Below are 22,646 nucleotides of genomic sequence, written 5' to 3' on the forward strand. Positions count from 1 at the left end.
GGTTGCATGATAAGTTTAGGCCAGGCTGGATACAGAGAATTGCAGGGCTTCTGGGCTAGTTGGTTGGAGTCAGAACCGTGAGGTTGCCTTGCTCTCAGTTCCCATGCGTTATGTCCTGAATCTTCCTGATGAGAACCACCATGGTGGGGAGAATTGTGGGCCAGTCTGTGAACATTGAGTGAAGGGGGCCAAGGGAAGCTGACACTCAGAAAATGGCCTACCTGTCTGGAATTTGAGTAAACAAACGGTTTGTTTTCTAGCCAAAAAGGAGTCACTCACTCACTCACTCACTCACTCACTCACTCACTCACTCACTCTATTCTCTGTTTGTGTGGTTCTCACTGTGTGTCTCTATCTGTGTTTCTGAGTCTCTCAACACAGTGAATAGACAAACTTGACAAATGAGAAACTTGTACATTCCAAACTTCTTGCAGCTTGTTTTATTGTTTAACATAAATTACTTTAGAATACATTTATATGCAAATAGCTATATGGGAAACCGGTCAAGCCATCTAAGATGTGTGTGGAATCATGATTCCCTTTCCCAGCTCTTCCCATCCCCATGCTCCCCCTCTTAGAGTCCCCAAATCAAAACCTTTTGCACATTTTGCTTTTACTGGAAATACATGCATACAGAGGAGCCTTTCTGCATGTGTGAATCTACACCTTGATGTTCTCTGTAGCATTGTGGCTGAGCATATGCTACACTGGGTCAATCAATCAGGTTCATGATTATAACATGGATACATCACATTTGCTTACCTAGCTTCCCACTGGTAGACATTTAGCATGCTGAAAACATGTGATGTTACAGACATCATTTTTATGACCATTCCTGTATCTCCCTTCTGCTATATATGCCATACTGATGTCATTACTGCTCAACCATGAGCTGAACTTACAAGTAAGGCTCTTCAGTAAAAGGTAAAAGTAACTGGGTGACTCTAGGAATATTGTTCCTTACATGTTTGTTTCATAATAGATTTCTACATCAGCACTCCCTGCTGGACTGGAGCAATTTTGTTTTTCTAAAGTTCACCACAGACTTTAGTCAAACTCTCCTGACCTGGAGTTGACTGAGCTGTGGTGGAAGGAAGGCTCAGTGCTGAGGGTGACCGGCTTCAAGCCCTGTCTGCTCCAGGCCTCAGTGAAGTTCTCTGCAGTTTTCACTGTTCCTTCCAACAATGACAACAACCGTCTTCCTCAGGCTAACAATTCCTGATACACACGTAGCAGCCTCCCCATCCTGGAAATTCAGGTAAAGACTATAAACTCTGACATTCCACACCCTTTTAGCTGCTTCTTTCCAGTTAACATGTCACAAGAACACTCTGTGTATCTCTATCTGTGTTTCTGTGTTTACAATAGTCTGGGAAGATACAGATCTCCCTGGATTATTTATTTCTTTGTCGTTGTTGTTCAACTTTTTATCCTGAAAGATTTTGGACCTGCAGCAAAATTGCAAGTGTCCCTGTAATCATCCAGTTTCCTCTAATGTCAGCATTGTGGATCCTTGGAACCTTTGAACCATGGAACCTTGATCAAAACAAAGAACAGAGCCATGTTCCTTACTGGGAGTCATGGGATTGGTTCCTCAAGTGTGAATGCTTTCACTGGGTGTGGTTGCACGTGAGTACAGTTCCAGTACATGAGTGAAATTCCAGCACTAAGTATAGGGATCGCTGGTATGATGTCAGACTGGTTTACATAGAAAGACCCTGTTTCCAAATCAACACCAGGAGTGGGAACACAGCTCCACGGCTATACATAAACAAATGAACACAAATCACTAAATAAATAACATGCAAAGATTATGATAATCTCTGAGAAATGTTTAAAAAATAAAAAAATACAGTGGAAAAGACAAATGAGGTGACTGTTGCTTACTTGAAATCTGGTGCTTTGGAGCAGGAAGATCAAGAGTCTAAGACCAGCCTCAGCTACAGAAACTGAGGTTCCTGGGCTACAAGGACCTCATCTCAAAATAAATAAGCAAAAACAAACAAACAAAAAAACAGCCACTTGAACTTCAAAAAAAAGGCAGAGTTTAACTTTAACATTGGGATTCCCAAGAGAGGTATGCAAATTGCTTTATACTTCTAGACCATGTCTGGTACTAATACAATGAGGGCTGCATGTAAGCAGAGGAGGACATGTGGGAGCAGGAAGGTTTAGTTGGGGGAAGAATAGAGGAGAGCAGGATGAGAGATACCATAATAGAGCGAGCCATTCTAGGTTTGAGGGGAGATCTGGCACTAGTGAGATCTCCAGAGATCTACAAGGATGACACCAACTGGCAAACTAAGCAGTAGTGGAGAGACTACCTTAAATGCCCCTCCCTGATAATGATTTTGACCATTGTCTTACATACCATCCAAGAACCTCCATCCAGTGACAGACAGAAGCAGAGGTAGACACCCACAGCTAAACACTGAACTGAACTCCTGGAACCCAGTGACAGAGAGGACGAGTGATGAGCATAGGGGTCAAGACTGGGTTGGTGAAACCCAGAGGAACAGCTGAACTGAACAAGGGGGGAGATCTTGGACTCCAGACTATGGCTGAGAGGCCAGCATGGGACTGATCCAGACCCCCTGAATGTGGCTGTTAGTGAGGAGACCCAGGCAATCTATGGGGCTTTGGGTAGTAGATCAGTATTTATCCTTGACACACAAACGGATTTTGGGTACCCATCCTACATTGAGGGATGCTCTCTCAATCTGGACCCGTGAGGGAGGGCCTGGACTATCCCTAGAAGGAAATGACAGACTCTAGAGATCCCCCATGGAGGGCCTTACCCTCCCTGAGGAATGGAGTGGGGGTTGGGTGGGTATTGGGCGGACTGGTGGGGAAGAATGGGTATAGAGGGGAGAGAGAGAGAACTGGGACTGACATGGGAAGAAAGCTTGTTCCTAATTTAAATATATAATAAAAATGTGTTAGAAAGTATCAATCAGATTCACCTACTCTGTTGTTGAGGACCTCTCAGCCATTTTCTGAGGTGTGTGTGGGGAGACTGCCTTTCTCCTGCCTTTGCCAGTCCCTCCTTGCCCTCTCTGTTTTAGCTGCCCTGACTGTCTTCCTGTCTGCTTCTAGGACAGCCTGAGTTCTTCTGGTCCCTGTACCTATTCCATGCCTGTTCCCTCTTTTTAGTATACCTCTCTCTGATGGTTTGAAGACCTGCCTCATATCTATCACTTTCCATTTTAAATGTGTCCTCAGCAACAATCTGTTCTCCCTAGTCCAGTTTACTTCTTGGGTAGCTTATTGTAATCCACCCCTCATGTCAGAATTAGTCACTAATAGCATGCCATACCATAGGAACCTACACAACGCCTGAGTCATAGTTGGTAAAACCAGCATCTGTGCTGTGGTTGGAAGGATGGGCACATACCTGCTGCATTGCAAACCCAAGCTGTGTACCACAGATGCAAAGATTCGTGAGTTTTTCCCTCTAGGAAGTCAGAATGCAGCAGGGATTTCAAGACCCAGGCAAAGGATTACAGTAAGACACAGTGGTCATGGAGCAGATCCCCTGCCATTACATTCTGAAGGACACAGGGAAGGAGTTCTTGACCATTTTCTTTTCTCTTTTCTCTGGAAACACAAATTCTCAGTCTTAAAATTGCTTCAATTCAGCTGACTCATGGGGAAGGATGGCCAGATGAGCAATTGTTCAAAACAAATGAATTGGAGACTTCATGGAAGGATACATATGACAGGTTCTAACAACTGCCCCAGGTAAACACATGATGACTGAAAGCATCTCTACTGGCTGAGTAAAATGTGTGTTTAAGTACATCTCTTGTGTGCATGCAATCTTCCATCCTTCCACAAGTTTGTCATCATGGGATAGTCTGTCCTTCTGGAAGAAAGGGAGGCTGGCAATTAAGCTTAGAAAACCACATCAGGTTAATGAAAATGATCTTTGTAACAATGCATAGTCTAGAGACTTGCCTTTTAAAACATTATTTTAATTCTTTTAAAGGAGAAAGGAATACTTTTTTTCTCTTAGTTGGAGGGTATAGTTCATTATATGAGGAGCATGATGACAGTTGGATGAGACAACTAGTGGCCTTGCATGTGTAGTCAGGGAGTAGAAAATGACAAATACTGTTGCTCAGCTTGCTTTTTATGGAGAAAAGACTCTAGCCAGTGGGAAGGTGACACTCATGTGTTCGTTTGTTTGCTTATTTAAAGCTTAAAATACTTACCATGGGTTTAGAGATCTGCCTTCACCCTTAAGAAGTTGTTCCTCTTCTAGAGAAAATGATCTGTTCCCCAGCATCTGTATTAGGTGGCTCAAAATGTCCAGTAAATCCAGCTTCAAGGAAAAAGATGCCTTCTTATGACTTCCAAAGGAATTCATACATGTGATACACGCATACACACACTCTCTCCCCTTCTCAAATATGTATTTGAAATCTTAAAAATGAATAACTTGCATTTAATCTATATTCAAATGATACAAAAATACAGAGCTTCAGGGATGGAGGGATGGCTCAGTGGTAGAGAGCTCTATGCTCAGTTCCCAGCACCCTCATGGCATCTAACAACTGTACCTCCAATTCCAGATAATCCAAGGCCCGCTTCTGATATTTGTGGACTCATCCATACATGTGGTACACATGCATATGCTAAATACACACACACACACACACACACACACACATCCAACTAAAAACAGAAATGATCATCCTAACTCCACTTAGTAAAGCCTAATGTGATTAAATCCTTGTGACCCACCTGTCTTCCCCTAAATGGGTGTGGGAACAGCAGGTTTCACCTACACAGATGGTGATGGGCCAGAAGTTTTAGCCTCAAAAAAAATCTGTGACATTGTCCTCAGTATCTTGAGAAGACCATTCATGGTTGGTTGGCTGGTAGTTTATTAATTTATTTGGTTTTTAAGAATGAGGACACCCTAAAAAATTCATAATTGCTTCTAGAAATACTTGCTTCAACAACATATTACCCTCTAGTTGCCAGATGGGGAAGCAGTGGACTAGATGTATTCTTTCATCTATTTCATCTGAGCATGGGCTTCTAGGAAAGATTTATTAGGAAGATGTAAGTAGAAGGCATCCAGGGTTGTAATAAGAGCCAGGTGTCCCCTCTGCCCTTGTTCCAGGGACTCCTGGTATCCACAGTTTCTTCTTCTTCCTGGAGTGCAGTTTATTCACCTGTAAATTGAGAGGGTTGGTCCAGGTGTTAAAGTCCCTTCACTCGGCAGCCATCTCAAAAGCAGCATGGCCTCCAGGCCTAGAATCACATCTCAAGTGAAGATCTTTGTTGCACTTGGGAAACAGCCCAGGGCACATTAGCAATGCTCTCACTCACTTAAGTTCTCCAATAGTTTGTATCAGTGAATAGATGCTATCTAATAGGTAGATTGGAGGACAGGGAGACTCAATTTTCACACAGAACAGGTGAAAATGTGGCCTGGAGATAAGGATGGACTTATAAGAGAGACTCCTCTACTGTAAATAGATCTGGAAACATCCCTCAGCAGCAGGGAACAACAAGAAGAAACTGGAACAAAAAGTTTCCACTCTCTTAAGTGACAGGTAAGCAAGATCTTCTACAGACTCATGTTAGAGAGAAGCAGAGCATAGTGCTCTGTGGAGTTTCTGTACCATATGGAACTGTTTATGGGATGATGTGGGGTTGTATGTGGGATATTAGGACAATGGGGAGTGAGTCTCTAGACATTAGGGCAAATTAGCATCCAATTAAATTCTCTGGATTCTTGGAAGGTGGATCTTCATTTAAATGCAATGACGAACTTCATAGATGAGCTATTAAAGCCTTCTTCTTCTTCTTCTTCTTCTTCTTCTTCTTCTTCTTCTTCTTCTTCTTCTTCTTCTTCTTCTTCTTCTTCTTCTTCTTCTTCTTCTTCTTCTTCTTCTTCTTCTTTTTTTGATTTTTACAAGACAGAGTTCTCTGTATTGTTTTGGAGGCTATCGGTCCAGCCCGGCCTCGAACTCACAGAGATCCGCCTGCCTCTGCCTCCCAAGTGCTGGGATTAAAGGTGTGCGCCACCACTGCCCGGCTATTAAAGCCTTCTTAAGCAAAGTTAACGTGAAAAAATAAGATAAACACTGTAGCAAAGAATTTGTTACTCTTGAATTAAGCCCCGATTATTTAGGTCAGTGATTATAAAAAGATATGTAATATTATATAATAACAAGGAAAGGAGACCAGGGAGATATATTTACTGTGATGTTCATTCATCGACATTTTTGGTTTGCAAATAAGGAAATTTTGTATGACATAACTTGTATACAGTGTAAGGAGCCTCAATTGGCTGCAGACATTTGAGGTTTTGTGTTAGCAATGAGGTAGCCAAGGGCTGAAATAACTAAATTTTGCTTTAGTTGGAGTGTTGGAGATGGGAAGGGAGAGGTCAGTTTGGGAAGAAGAGCAGCTCTTAGCAAGTCCATTGAAGTGGGCCAGTCCCAGTTAAAGTTGCACCGTACACCATCCAAACCTTCCACACGAGCTCCCTTACCTTGCTTTATGCTTTCTTTGTTGTTTTCTCCCTCTGTTTATGTGTTCATTCACCCAGGTTAAGGATGCAGTCTATATTTTCTAAACAAATCTTAATTTCCTAGATAGATGCAAGCAACATGATAGAGTATAGATTCATAGAATCATATGTATTCTCTTGAAGGCAGTAAACAAGTATATGAAAGAGTAAAAATGTAATATTATGTTAGTACTTCAATTGAATACTTTGTAATTTTATGAATATATGATTTTAAAGTTATTATAAGATTTATATTTGCTGTTTTAATTTTGTATCTTTGTGTATCTGTGTGTGGTGATGTTGTGTTGGAGCAATAGTGTCCGAGGAATGTCTATGTCTTCTGAATCTCCAGGGATAGTGGTTCTCAGCCTCCCAACATGGGTGCTAGGAACCTCTCTCAGATTTTCTGTAAGAGCAGTGGACACTCTTAACCATAGACCATTGAAGTAGCCCAATAGTAATGTTTTAATGAGAGTATTATTTGATTATTTGTTCATATTTCTTAGCCCCAGTCTATTAGTGGTTACAGCAGAACTAAAATGAAAAACTTCAAAACCCTGGCCTTTGACCTGTTTGGGACAATGTGCTTAGACATAACACCTCCATTCTTCTCAGTCCATCTTGCTAATAATGAACTTGATCGAGGCTTGGGAATCAACCGCTGTGGCTACTGAGCAGAAACAGCCACTAGTCTACCAGAGGGCAAGTACACCACTGTTAGAAGACTGGTCCTTGCTTAGGGTTCCTCAGAGAGAACACACTCTTATCTCTGCCTTCAAGTTTTTTTTGTTTGCTGTCTTACTTGTGCCAAGACCAGGATTGAGATTGAGGACTGTATGTGGGAAAGGACCAGGGTGTTTGGGAGGACAGCTTTCCTTGTCCATGGGAAGGCACAGAGACCACCACCATGGAGAATTTCCAGAGCCCTGGATGAAGCTTTTGATTATGGATTTCTCTCATTGCCAGTGGAGCAGGCCCACATAATTCACTCTACCAGGGTGCAAAGATAAGTTGCTTCCTGACAATTAAGACCTGTTCAGATTCTATGAGGTGAGTGCCACAGTTAACCAGTGTCTTGTCATTGTCCTTCAGGTCAACGCCATGATAAATCCTCAAGTCCTCATTTCAGGCCTCTTACTCTTTCTCTCAGGTAAGTGAGAGGTAAGCTGGGGAGGGCTAGGAGGATGGCGGTTCAGAGGAAAAATAGCTTCTCTGAGGTCTGTATTATAACAAGGAACCAGGATGAAATTGTAGCTCTAAAGAAACTTCTTAATCTATCTGAATCACAAAAATAAGGCCCACAAGACTGTCAGGTAAGTGGTGAATATATGTACATGCATGTTACATTCAAGTAAGATGGGTATAGTACATGCATGTTGTAGTCATTGCATGATGGCTGAAGAAAGGATATAATCTTCATTTGTCCCATACGCTGCTAAAAATCCCTCATCTTCAATTACTTAATTAAAAATGTTAACCGAAAACACTCTGTGATACAGAAGAAAATAGTGAATTGCGTATTAAATTTTTGAGACAGGGTACTAGAGAGTCTTGGTTGGCCCCAGATATAATAGACTGCTAAGAATGATCTCAAACTTTTGATCCTCCTGTTCCTACCTTCCAAGTGCTTAGATTATAGGTGTGAGCCCCTTCATTTGGTACACATTCTAACTTTACAATCTAACCTTTGGGAAGTAGAATTGTGAAAGGCTGTTAATTCTTATCAGACATTTCTATAATTGTATTATAATATATATCATGCTTGTGATTCTAAAAATTTATTAGGCAAAATCAAGTGACAAGTGTCCCAGTGAGAAATACACACTCGTTACACACTCATTTTATAGAACAAGGAACGTGCAGTCTCAGACCATGTCCCATGCTGACGGTGCAGCCTGAAGACAAGTAACTAGACAGTGAATCTCACAATTCACTGTTTTGTGCTGTTTGTTCATCTGTTTGTTCCTGTGCTGGGATCCAATCCAGGGGCTGGTATGGGCGAGGTGAGCATGGTACCCAAGAGCTGCATCTTCAGTCCTCAGATATTCCTTACATGGAAGCAATGGAAATGGGGATTTTAAACCATCATCTCAACAGATACATATTACAATTTTATTTTAGGTTTAAAAGTTGCAAGGTTTAGTTCTTGATTTAACATTCTGATTTTGTGGTTGCACTTTATAAGTGAGCGTTGTTCAGTTTCTGGAATGTTAACATATAAGCATGGATCCTTGTTCAGGTTTGTATTTTTTTTAATTTTTAAAGAATTGATCATAAGGCCACATTCCTCCTGATGTTATTGCAAAACTGATTGTGAGCTTGCCCTGGTGGTGCACAGTTTTAATCCCTGCACTGGGGAGGTAGAGGCAGGCAGATGTCCATGAATTCAGGCAGCCAGTTCTCCATACAGAGTTCTAAATACTGAAGCTGGTCAGGGGTTACATAGCAAGACCTTGTCTCAAAAAAGAAAAAAGAAAGAAAGAAAACCATATGCTCAAACAAAAGGAATTCTGAAAATTGATGTTGAAGCTAGTAAAGCTCTGCCTTTATACCAAAAATGCTGCAAACAAGGCCTGGGCTTTGTATAGGAGAGGTGGGTAAAGTTAGGGTTTCATTTTCAGTAGCATTGAGGGGAGTTAAGGTCAGTTTGAGGCGGGGTCTCATAAGCCCAGGCTGGTTGTGAATTCCCTAGTTTTCTGATTTCACCTTTGACTTCCAGCTTGGCAGGCACCCATCATCATGCACAACTTCTGGGAGAGCAACTTTAAAATTTTAAGACTTAGAGCTAATGTCAGTGGCACACACTCGAAGTCCCATTTCTCAGGATTCTGAGTCAGGAGGATAGTAAGTATAAGCCAGCCTGGGCCACAGAGCAAGATCCTGTCTAAAAACAAGCCAACAGGTCAGGCGTGGTGGTGTGTGCCTTTAAGTCAGAAGGCAGAGTTAAAGGTGGATCTCCATGGGTTTCAGGCTAGCCTAGTTTACATAGAGAGTTCTAGGCCTATGATAACTATCTAGTGATCTCTCTCTCAAAAAGAAAAAGGAATGAGCAAAGAGAGAAAGAGACAGTGAGAAATAAATAAATACAAAAGAATTAAAAAGATACAGTGTGAATATAATACAGTGCAGTAAGTTGCTTTATCCACACGCATAGCTGTTATATAATCACTTGGAAGAACAAGCTAACAGAAAATTGTTTATAGTGAAAATGTTAAGCTATGAAAACTCTGCAAAGAAAAATGCAAAGAAGCATGGAGCATAATGATGGAACATATGTCTCCCATGCCCTATGTCCTAGGGTCAGGCCTAGTTGAGCCAAAAGGAAAAATGGGAAAGAAATAAAAATCAATTGTAGGCAAATGATGAGTGCTCATTCTCCAATTCCACTTTCTTTTTTTAAAATCACAGCTGCTGTGTATTGTTTCCCAGAAGTGCACGGAGTGGTGGGTCACCCTGTGAAACTGCCATGTACTTATCCAGTCTCTAATGGGATCTCATCCATGTGTTGGGACCAAGGGGAATGCGGGGATACATGTGTACAAACACTTATCTGGGCTGATGGACACAAGATCTACTATCAGACAAACAATCGCTACCAGCTGGAGGGACAGCTTCTTGAAGGAGATGTGTCCTTGACAATAGAGAATACCACTGAGAGTGACAGTGGTCTCTACTGCTGTCGAGTGGAAATGAAGGACCCGAATGGTGTACAGAGACTGACCGTCTCATTGCGGGTTCAGCCAGGTAAGCCGGCCTTGTTGCTTTATGTCTTGCAAGTGAACCGAGTCTCTGTTTGTTAGCTATTTGTTCTTTTCCTAGAACAAGGAAATGAAGGTTCTGAAAACCATGCTTGTGGTTAAACATTTGCTTTTAATTTTACTTATTTATTTATTTGGTCTTTCGAGACAGAGTTTCTCTGTGTTGCTTTGAAGCTCATCCTGGTACTCGCTCTGTAGACTAGGCTGGCCTGGAATTCACAGAGATCGAATGCCTCTGCCTCCCGAGTGCTAGGATTAAAGGCGTGCGCCACCATCTCCCAGCTGCTTTTTTTAAATGACATTGTCCCATGTATCTCAGGTTGTCATCAGCTCCTTCAGACTTTCCCAAAATGTCCCAGAGCAAGACTAGGGAAGCTCCCGAGGTGATGATTCTTTCCTGGTTGTTGTCATAGTGATCTTCTGACTAGATTGTTCACATGCTTGCTTTTCTCTCACCTCAGAGAACTTTATTCCCCTGGGAGGGTTTGTATTGTACTCAAGCCTCTGCCCACACATTAGACTGGTTCAAGCAAACCATAGGCTGGCCAGGCCAGGTTTGAAACAGATCCATTCACTGATGTGAATTGTTTTATTGTAGCACAGCCACACCTACTCCTTGCTGTGTTGGCAGTAGTGACTTTCAAGCTGATTGACATGAGTGCTTGCCCAAGAACACATATTCTTTGGTTCCTGAGCCAAGACACTTATTATTTGACCCTCTATAGGAAAGATACTTGAGGGCCAGTCAAATGGCTCAGGGGGTAAAGCTTGATGACCTGAATGTTTGAAACCTACTTGGTAGAAGGTGAGAACCAACTCTCAAGTTTTCTTCTGACCTCCACACTTTGGCCATGGTAAATTACGAGGACACACACACACACACACACACACACACACACACACACACACACACACACACACACACACCACACCATACACCTTATGAGTTTCAAATGTGCAAGCTGCATGTTTTGTTTTCAGAGGGTTTTATTCACTAGAGGAACAGAGGAGAGAGCAATAGAAATAAGTGAACACACACATTTTTTTTTAATTTTAAAAGTGGGCTGAATGCTAATTCTACTGGCTTCCAATTTACATCATATCCTTTAAAGACAAGAGTATTTCAGGTCTTATTTTATATATAGTAGAGTTAAGATTGAAGGAAGGTGTTCATGGGGAAACCATAACAGGTGACAAAAAACAGTGTGTACCCCTGTTGGGACACTTACTGACTACTTCTTTCACAGCAACATTTTCCCTTAATTAAAGTCTCTGCATTCTCAGACCATCAGTAAGCTGTTTGGATTCATACAGCACTCCTGATTTTCTTGATTTGAGAATTATGGGTTGAATGCCTTGTCCCCAAATCCAAAATCTGCAGTGCTTCAAGATTTGAAATCTCTTAGGCACTGCCTGGAACACTCAATACTGTGAAATTTCATATGCAGACTTATTAGGAGTTTATAATTTAGCTGTAAGCTATGAATGTAAAGTATATGCTCATGAATGGTACATCAATTCATATATATACTTGAGACCCATCATGAGCTATATGCACATATTATTAAGTTTTCAGAAATATCCAAATTCTGAAACTCTGGGCACCAAGAATTTTTGGATAAGGGCTTTTCATCCTCCTTTTCTCAGATTAGAAGAAACCATAGATGACTGTGTCCACTCTCTACCCAAATGTGCAAATGCTTTAATCTTGGGCCTTGTATGCCATCTCTCATGGGTCAACTAGCCTAGTTAGCCTTCGGCTATGATGCAGCCCTCTGTGGTATGTCTTCTCAGGACTGACTGTGTTGAACATGCTGAGCGTGGCATCCATGGGTGAAGTCTGTCACCACTGATAGGAAGAGGATCAATCCCAGGGTCCCACACCTTCTCAGTGTCACAGAGATGCTTAGACATCTGAGGACCTGACATCTGTCATTTATTTACAAAGTGTGTCTTTAGAAACATGGACTCTGTTCTCATCTCCATGTTGTCAGTGCTGCGGCCTCCTATTGGTGAGCTGTCTCCACTGCCCTGCTCTGCCATAGCCAAGTTGGATTGATGTGCTAGAGTGGGTATATAGAAGGCTCTTCTTTCTTCTTGCTTTGCTGACCCTTGCTTTCATGTTCAGGAGTTCCAACAAGATCTTCAAGGAGACTTACAATTACAAGCTTGCCCAGACCTACTTCAATGAGTTCCAAAACTACTCTAACGAAACCCAAAATTACTACAAGGAGACCCTCACCAACCATAAAATCCATGACTACTTCAAGGAGACCACCATCTACCACGAAACCTGCAACTTCTTCAAGGAGACCCACAATAATGGCAAAACCCACAACTACTCCACAGAGACCAGCAACTACCATAAAACCCCCACCTACTCCAAGGAAACGTGAAACTACTACAAAACTCATAACTGCTTCAATGAGATCCACAACTACAACAAAACACACAATTACTCCAACAAGACCTGCAGATGCTCAAACTTCAACCAGAATCTCTGCCTCTACTCGTCCACCATCAGTGAAAACGCAGACTCCAAAACCAGGTGAAAACCATGTATTTTAGGATCCAGAGTCCTTCTCATGAGAGTCAAGTCAGAAGTATAATATAGGTGAACGGTTTTCAACTGGGTCCCAAACAACAGCTTCATAGGGTCTGTAATTTTCCAGGGTTTAATGCACTGAGCAGAGTTTCCTGACCTGTGGATGTGTATGGCCTTTCAGCTCAGATGGAAGTGTAGATAAGGTGGCACCTTAAACTGGTCCACGACTGAGTTCTCTGCTTCACCTAAATGTGTAGACAATCCTGAGCATGTACTTGCATTTTTCTGAAGGAGAGAGACAAACAGAGAAAGAGAGAATTTTCCATGATGCCAGAACAGAAAGGTTAAGAGGCACAAAGTTCTCGAGAAATTTAACAAAATGGTAGTATTTAGTGTGATGCACTGTGTACCTATAGTTTTGACCATATTATTTAACTTTCAATCCACTGTAGAAATTGGTATGAATATGTGTAGTGTCTATAATGAAAGTATAATATTTTTCTAATGATAATTTTCATTCTTTTTGAGAAGTTTACATCATCACTGTGACATCTTCACATCGCACTGTAAGTATATCCCTCCCTGTGTTAATGTCAATATTCACTTGTCTGTCTTCCTGGAATCATGTTACATTTAAAGACTCTGTAAGTCAATTTAGTTAACAGACTTTTGTCTCAAAAGAAGAAGAAAGAGAAGAAGAGAAAGAGATCAAGCACAGTTGTTTATTCCTTTATTGTAGGATTCAGGAAGCTGACATAGGAGATGCCAAATTGAGCATAGCCTGGACTACCAGGTCATCTTGAGTTACACAGTGAGATCTTGTCTCAAAAATTCCAGAGAGACAAAGACAGTATTAAATGTATGATAATAAATCCATTGTGAAGGGAAGAATTTTAGTATAAAAAGGGTGTCAAGAAGCAAGTCTGTTAGAACTGCCCAATAAAAGATAATTTACAAAGCAATGGAGGGAGGTAAGGACACACAGAAAAATTGACTGATTTTATATGGTTAAAGTTGGGCTAAAAAAAGAATGAGCTAACTAGAAGAGAATATATTTAAAAAATTTATGTATCCTAGTGCAACATCAGAAACCATCTTGCCATGTTGAAAGTATTGCTAAATGAGCAGACTTGTGCTGTTTTTAATACAACCGTGCATGATCAAGTTGTACCTGAGCTCTGTTAACTGAAGTACAGTCATCTGTACCAGCAAGAAGGAATAGTTTAGAATTAAATTTAAAACAAGAATTAGCAAAATCTGGATTCTGGAGCTGTCAGTCTGGCTCTAGGTGCATTGAGAGCCGTGCACACAGATACCGTTGTGTGCTGGTGTCTAGGTTTTCTGTTTGTTTTTGAGACAGGGTCTCCTGGAGACCTTGAATTTTCTATGAAGCTGATCATGAAATCCAGGGTCTCCTGTCTCTACTTCTCAAGTCCTGTGATTTTTAGGTGTGTGCCCCCCAAGACTAGCAACGTCATGCTACATCTTGAATCTGTAGACCAACTTCCTAGACTACATCTTACGAAAAGTTTGAAAAAATGTAAAGATGACTGAGAAAGTATGGCCATTACTGTCATTCAGAATCAGGAAATGTTCTGAAGTAAATGTTCATGTGGGTACGGTGGACCCTCCTGGGATTCAGGCACTCGGGAGGTGTAGACATGAGGATCAGAAGTTCATCATTATGGCTACTTAGTGAGTGCCAGGGCAGTCTAGGGTACATGAGACCCTTTCTCAAAACCAATGAACACTGCTTTATATCCCCACAGTGTTTGTCAAGAACACCTGAGAATCCCATTACCAAGAACCCACTGAACACACTGTTTGAGGATATAGAGTCAGGACTCACAGAGCTTAACTAACCTGTCTATGCTCCCCCTGACTAAGCAGAGGAGCCAGGATTGTGAGTCCAGAGATGAGGCTCATACACTGGCAAAGATCTGGTCTCTGGTCCTCACTTTCCTTGCAGTTAAACCCTCCATGGGCTCTGGTGAGGGTTAGTAGATTAATGCTAAGCTATTAGAGGGGCCTCACCTGCTGCCAGCCTGTCTCCTGCTTATTCCAGTATGTACTGATCTCTGATCACCTGCATCTGGGCACTAGGGGAGATTCCTCATTTCTGTCTGATCACAGGGTGTTAATAAGGCTGCATCCGGAGCAACTTATTCTGAGTACTTTTTGAAAGATGTAAATCTTGCCAGACATAGTGGACCATTGCTCTAATCCCCACTGTAAATAGACAGAGTCCGAACCATCTCTATGAGTTCAAGGACAGCCTGATTTACACAGAGAGTTCAGCAAACTGTAGCTACATAGTGAGAAGTAAGGTCCTGTCTCAAAAACAAACAAATAAACAAAAGCTGAATCCAGAATTGCCTTTTACAAGACAATTAAGATCTGTGAGGAAAAACCAGACCCAGCAGCTGAGCACACGGTTCAAGTAATCAGAGCATTGACTTACATAGGAGCCATTGTTTTTCTCCGCGGTTGAACAACCCGCTGACTATTAGTGCATATATAATCACTCACAAGATAATGCAACCATGTTGCTCCCTCAAATCACATGGAAAACATTCCCATCCTTCTCCTAGACACTTTGAAGACTGCAATGTCTAGGTTGAACAGCTCAGTACCAGCTTGGGTTGTTTGATTTTATCTGCATGCTCTAGACTATTGTATTTAACATATGATTTCTCCATGTGGCCCTGGCTGTCCCAGAACTGCTATGCAGACCAGACTGCCTTGGAACTCTGCCTCTGCCTCTCAAGTACTGGGAATCAAGGTGCACACTCCCACATACTTGCTTCTTCGAGATTAGCCACTGGAAATGGAGGGAAAGTCTAGGTTGAGGACTAGGATGTATTTTCTGCTCATCTCATTTGGTGCCTCTTCAATGATTGATGTTTCCTTAGAAAGTGGTCCCCACATCGCACCCCCTGATCTCCACTATGGGCCTCTATATTGGAATCCCCGTGTCTGTTGTGCTGCTGCTCCTCACGAGCATCCTGTTGGCCATAAGTGAGTAATTTTATCAAGACTTCAGCATTAGGAATGGGAATGGGTCTCCTCGAGAAATGAGCACAAAATCCAAGGAATTTTGGCAGAGCAAAGTGTAGCATAGTGCAAAGCCACTTTAAATCCATGGATCAAAATAGGTGTCCTGAACGTTGATTTTGATGGTAGGAAAAGGCTTACTCCACACTTATTCTTGTTAGATGGTGTCTTCTGACATTTCTCTCAAGATGGCACTTCCTCTGTCTTCGTTAGCCCTTTAGTAGGCGGTATGTTTCATGTGTATTTCCTAGACCAAGGAACTAGAGTAAGGATTCTCAGCCACTCTGCCTCTCTGCCTACCTTCACATGATTTCTGTGTTCCCTGATCTAAGATACGCATGATAGTCCCTTCTGGATCCCAGGGGATGTGTTAGAACCTACTATACCCTGAGATGATTTTTAACACTTAGGACATGTTCTACGACTGCTGTTACAGTATCATGGAGATTCCCTTTTCCTATAACTAGTAAAGTTTAAACACTAGTGGTTCTTTGCTTAGGTGCCATGGTTTGTTAGATTTGTGTCCCTTGGATTTGTGCAGATATGGTTTTGGCTCTATGGTCATACTGTTGAATTTTCTGTCCCTTGGAGTTTTTAGACCATCTGCCTTACATATCCCAGGCTGGCAATGAACTTACAGTGTAGGTGAGGCCAGAGTTGAACTTCTTATCCTTCTGTGTCTTATAGCATGTGTTTTATATTTCAACTGTTGGACACCTCAAGAGAAAAATTAAATTCACATGTACCATAAAGAAATTTAATTTGGGGCTGAAGACATGGTTCAGCACTTAGGACCAGGACTGCTCTTACAGAGGATGTGCGTTCCATCCTAGATCTGAAATGGGTGACTCACAACTGTCTGTTACTACATCTCCATGGGATGCCTCTAGATTTAGCAGGTGCTTTCTCTTTTGAGTACATACTCACACTGACACACAAGGGGGCATGCATATGTACACACACACACACACACACACACACACACACACACGGGAGAATAAATTTTTAAAGAAACAGAAATTAAATACTATGGAACAAGAGTTTTTATGCACTCTTGTAGTCTGGAAGGCAAGAGACCATTATAAGAGCTATGGTGTCTTCTCTGCTGGACTGCAGATATGGTTTTGGCTCTATGGTCATACTGTTGAATTTTCTGGAACATATTTAATAGAAGAGGCAAATAAGACATTGGAGGGAAAACTGTATGACTAACACTGGAACAGAGTTCTTTGAGAGTGGCACTCAGGCCTGCATAGACCTCTCCTGTAAGGTTTGTGGGAGTACACGTGGTATTTCTGTCCATGTAGCCCATTCCCTGTGTAAGAATATCAGCCTTTGTCTTTTCAAGATACCACTCATGAGTTCATCACTAACCGGTTTCACACGACTGGGTAGAAATTTGTGAATAAGTATACATGTGTCAAACATCAGGATGTTTCTCTGGAATATTTGGAACTTGGTTATTCATAATGATTATATAAACAGGTCCTGCTGGTGTACACCTGCAATCCCAGGACACAGGCTATTGATTCAGAAGGATCACAGGTCACAGCTAGCTTAGACTAAAACAGTAGGATAATGTCCAAAAGAGGAGAATATAGATTGCATAAAATACTGCAAATATATTCATTTTCTTAGCCCAAAGTTGTTTATTCTCCCCTGAGGGAGGGTGGCTACAGGGAGTCTAAAGGTCTTTGACAGGAAGCGGAGGCTGAGGAATTGGTACACATTTCCTGAGCAACATTATGGAAGGAGCCAAAGTCAGTATATTGCTATCTAAGTGACATTTTTAAAAAGATTCTTGAGGGATGAAACCTTTGGTCAGACCTTATGTCTCAGGTTGCTAGGAGAGTCCATGTTTAGCTTGTTCTCCAGCAGCTAATTTAAAACCCTAGACTTTCAGTGAAAGAATTTACCAATGCCATTCTAGCACTTTAGGAATGCTACCTGGGTGAATGCATCAAACCAGAAAGGCAGGGAAGAAACTTCCTATGGGGTAGAGGAAGGAATGAACTTCCCATGGTCACCAGGGAATGGTTCAATTATAAACAGAAACAATAGCCTTGATTAGAAGAAAAGATCAATGGATGTTTTTGATGACATGTTCAAATTTCCTTTAAACTCCTCCCACTGCCCCCACTCCATTTCAGAGTGCAGTCACAGGAGAAAGAAGAAGAAAGAGAGGTAAGTTGTCTCGGCTTTGCCAATTGTTTGGAACTTGTGGTCTTGTAGATTTCTCCTTGTTCCTTGTTTTCTTTTCCTTTTATCCTCTTTCTCCTTCTCCTCTTTTTTATTTACTTATTTTTAATTAAAGTGTTCCTCATATTACCCATTTTGGTCATGTTCTTTTCCACCCACCAACTAACTCCTCTTAGATCACACCACTTTCTACCTACCCTATGTTATATTCTCTCTATCTCAACAAAAGGAAAAAAACAGATGAAACCATAATACAAAAATGAAGGTCAAAACAAAAGAAAAAGACTTTTGTTCTGTCAGTTGTCACATTCGCTCACCTGAGCTTTCTGACTCTATCATGGTTCTGTACATGTACGTTTGCTACCCACCCACGGGAGAAAAGCTTTGTCCCATCTTCTTTGTAAATGGCAGCACAAGTGTTCTTCATGTGGCTGACTGGTTCTACATTTCAGCAGTAGAGATGGCCATTGTACAAAAGACAAAACTGCACTCTGTCAAAACACTACCCATGAGTTAAAGTTAGTCCATTTTCTACTCTGAGTTGCTACTCACATAGCAGTCCACTGTGGCCATTAGAGTAAAATCCCCTCCCACACATAATGGGAAAGGATGCCCAACAAACACCAGCAGTTCTTTCCCCAAATTAGTTCCTCTCCCGACAGTGCCTGATGTTTTTGCGCATGTGTTGCGTGAGCGTGTGCCACACTATGAACTTTGCAACTGCTTCCCAGACCACCAGCCCTGTGGAAAGGGCCTGTTTCCTTGTTTTACACATTTCCCCTCTATGTTAGCATTAGTGTGTGCAGATACTATTTTAAAACCATTTCTTTTTTAAACAAGAATTATTTATTATTGTGGTGGGAGGTGTTGTTGCTATTGTTGGTGAGCCTGTGTGTACACATGCAGTTCAATGGCATCTGTGAAGGCCACAGGACAGCTTTCTGAAGCTGGCTGTCTCCTTCTACCTTTCTGTGGGTCCAGGGATCTAGCTTGGGTCACCAGGTCCTCCTAACCTTTCCTAAAGGGCCACAGTTCTAAGCTGCAAATACAGGAGTCATCCGGTCTTTAGCCCAGTTCCAAAGTGCACACCCTGATTGATTAGGTAACTAGGTTTGATGTTGGGTATCTGTCTTTTTAGTCATTGTACTTTTGTGTTCTCTTACATGAGTGTCTTGATGGATGCCAATAAGAACTAATTTTGTTAAATATTTCTTTCTTTGATGTCTATTTATTTTATTTTATTATTTTAATTTTAAATAGCTTGTTTCACATGTCAATCCCAGTTCCCTCTCCCTCCCCTCCTCCTGCACCCCCCCCCCATTCCCCCCAGCCTCCCACACTAACCCCACTTCCTTCCACATAGGGGATATCTAGAGTCTGTCATTTCACTCAGGGCAGGGTCCAGGCACTCCCCCTAAGAGTCCAGGCTGAGAGAGCATCCCTCTTTGTGTTATGGACACACAAAGTCAGTTTGTATGCCAGGGATAAACACTGATCTACTTACTGCCCAGGGAATCGTAGGTTGCCCAGGCCTCCTTACTGACTCTCACACTCAGGGGGTCTGGATCAGTCCCATGGTGGCCTCCCTGCTGTCGGTCTTGGGTCTGAGAGCTCCCCCTTGTTCAGATCAGCTGTCTCTGCTGGTTTTATTAAGCAAATGCTTCTGTGACTTTACTATTGCTTCCCCGTGTGCTGCTATTTATTCCCTGTTACAGTTTTTGTGGATGGGGCTCCTGTCTTGTTGAATCACAAATGAACTCTCTATGCAGACCTGAAAAGTGACCTTTTAATTCTTTTTCAGCAACTCTCTCTGCAGTCCAGTTGTCTTCCATGATTATAGCAATGAAGCTTTTGAAATTACAGTGGAACCAAAAGATACAGTCTACACTATTGAAGACAATTTCTATCCCAGGATAAACTCCCAGCTGCCCTCTAAGATGACATCATTCCAAGACTGTAGGTGAAAGTGATGGAGTATCTCCATGCTGGACACCCTTTGAGCTGCAAGGCTGTATTCTGTGTCAGTACTTCTGGTGTTCCCACTTGCCAGCAATAACAGAGAGATGGCCCTCTAAATGTTCATATGCATAGGTAGTACTTAGCTTTGTCACACACAGGAGAGTGTTCTCTCACACATGAATACTTGAGAATTTCTTGTGTTCTTTAGATTCCGTAAGTCTTGTGTCCATGAAAGACAATCATTGGTAATGCAGGAAATAACCTGTCTTAAAATATCAAGAAGACAGGAATAGGATGTAAAAATTAAAAAAAAAACCAAAAAACTAAATGGGGGGGCAAGACTTAATTTAGAAGTACTTTGTGGTTTTATTTTATTTTATTGTAACTCAAAAAGTCTGTTTCCTCACCTTTCCCAAAAGGGCTTAAGTCATGGGAACTTCAGGTTTTAATTTCTCTGGTAGGTAAACAGAAAGGAGCCTAAAGTGTGCATGCTTTTAAATGGCTCATGAAATATGAAATATGATTTATTGCTATGTGGTTGATCTTAGGATAAGGATGGGTGTTTCAAGTCAGGAGGGGTTGTCATGGTGAATATGGCTCAGGCAGGCATTAGGGGAAGAAAATAGTGGACCAAAGGATTGAGTTCATTAGTACTATATCTGCTACACTTCTGACTTGAGGCTCAGTGTTCCTGTACTCACCTGCTGGGCTCTGAACTAGGTGCTAGAAGGAGACCATGCAGAAATGAAGGGGAAAGGAGGGAGCAGGACACAGGCTCTGCCTGAGAGAAGCCCTAGTCCAGGTGTGACAGAGTTTGGAAATATCACTGGTTCATTCAGAGTCTAAATGTATAATTGTCTCCAGACCATATTTATATTTAAATTTATTTCAGAAGGACAAAGCATTTTCAGAGTGGATCAGTTTGTCACAATCAATGAAATATTTGGTATTGGAATCTTTATTGCCAGCTGGATTGTTGACAACAGCTGATTTTTGAGGGGGTATTAACTTTTATGTCAGTTTTTCTGTCCCCCTGAGCTCTGGCTCCCCCTAGTTGTCCTTTTATCTCTGCATACCCTCCATGGCAACTGTACACACCACACACACACACACACACACACACACCCCTGCACAAATGCACATCCATGCATACACATAACCATGTACATTCATGCACACTAAATAACTAAGGTGTAATAAATTTTAAAAAGCTACATTATGTTACGGAATAAGATAGAAAAGACCAATAATTAGATACTGATTTATTTAGTGATTTACCTAAAGCACAGTTTGTATTGACTATTTGCCAAGAATGACTTCACTAGTTACTTGCAACAGAATGACCTGGAGAAACAGCTGAAGCAATGGGTCACTGGCCTTGACAACCTGCTGACTGTCACATATGCTCTATAAACAATTGCTTGTTTGCCTGCCCGTTTTGTATTATTTTATTATTATTCTTTAAATGTCTGGTTGTTTTCTAACAAGAGAGAAATGGTGTGGATTAGGATAAGACAGGAAATTGGGAGGACCTAGGAGGAATTGAGATAGTATGGAAAAGACTATTTTCAATAAAAGGAAAAACAGGAAAAATGAGAATACTTCTGGACCCATCATTGAAGCCTTTTCATAGCTATCCAGGCTTTGGGCCATCAGTGCCATCTTCTGTCTCAAGTGATTACTCCAGGGAGAGGCCCACAACAAGAAGACATGGATAAATGACCTTCTTTTCTTAAGTGAAATGATGACCACATCGTATTTGGTAAAATTAGAGGATATCCAAAGTTATTTTCAAGGCAGGTGACATTTTCCAGAAACAGGAAATCCGGAGGTTTATGTGATCACCCTTGGACAGAAGAGGAGCCAGGGACTCAGAGAAAAGAAAGGCCTAATGAGGAATTTCTGTGGAACAAACTTTGCATAGTGTAAATATGTATTACTTTCACTGGTTAATAAAGAGTTGACTGGCCTGTAGCTGGGCAGGGAGATATTGGGTGGGACAGTCAGGCTAGGAGGATAATGGGAAGAAGAAGGGAGGAGCCAGAGGAGATGCCATGAGATGTAGAGCAAGCAGGATGGGAATTACATACATGAGGTAAACCAACCTTAGGGAAGCACATAGATTAATAGAAACTGGTTAATTTAAACTGTAAGAGCTAGCTAAAAACAAGCCTAAGCTACCAGCTGAGCATGTGCAATTAATATTCAGTGTATGTGTGGTTATTTGGGCATCAGCTGGCAGGACAGAAAAGTGGCCCTGGCCCTGATGCCTGTGCCCTGTCCCCTGGCCACTGGCCCTGGTCTTCGCTTGCTCGTTTATTCCAGAATTTAGGCTCGCCTTTATTCCCCCTCCCAAGTTCCTATTGCCTCAGGTGGCTGACTCTGCTGGATGTCCTTTTTTTCATTGCTATCTCTGGGTCACTTGTCCCTCCCTCAGTGTCTCTAGGAGTTGAGGCAGGATTGGAGGCTTGGCTTAGAAAGGAAGTGCATATCATGCATGGGCACGTGCTTGTGGGCTGGCCTGGGCACTGGGGACAGGGGCTTAGGTAGGCTGGCTGCAGTTTCTTCTTCCTTCCTTCCTTCCTTCCTTCCTTCCTCCCTC

The 22,646-nt window shown here is 41.8% G+C and overlaps 1 protein-coding gene across 1 annotated transcript; it reads left to right on the top strand.

Moving 5' to 3' along the window:
- Positions 1-7,102: 7,102 nt before the first annotated feature.
- LOC101838482 (hepatitis A virus cellular receptor 1 homolog) lies at positions 7,103-21,474 on the top strand. Its single transcript, XM_040747971.1, has 7 exons — positions 7,103-7,679; positions 9,938-10,273; positions 13,364-13,393; positions 15,247-15,266; positions 15,745-15,850; positions 18,037-18,070; positions 19,887-21,474. Exons 1-7 carry the CDS (start codon positions 7,631-7,633, stop codon positions 20,047-20,049), a joined length of 738 nt encoding a protein of 245 aa, XP_040603905.1. The 5' UTR covers positions 7,103-7,630; the 3' UTR covers positions 20,050-21,474.
- Positions 21,475-22,646: the final 1,172 nt, after the last annotated feature.

The sequence above is a fragment of the Mesocricetus auratus genome, unplaced genomic scaffold (assembly GCF_017639785.1).
Source record: "Mesocricetus auratus isolate SY011 unplaced genomic scaffold, BCM_Maur_2.0 Super-Scaffold_100007, whole genome shotgun sequence".
NCBI lineage: Eukaryota > Metazoa > Chordata > Mammalia > Rodentia > Cricetidae > Mesocricetus > Mesocricetus auratus.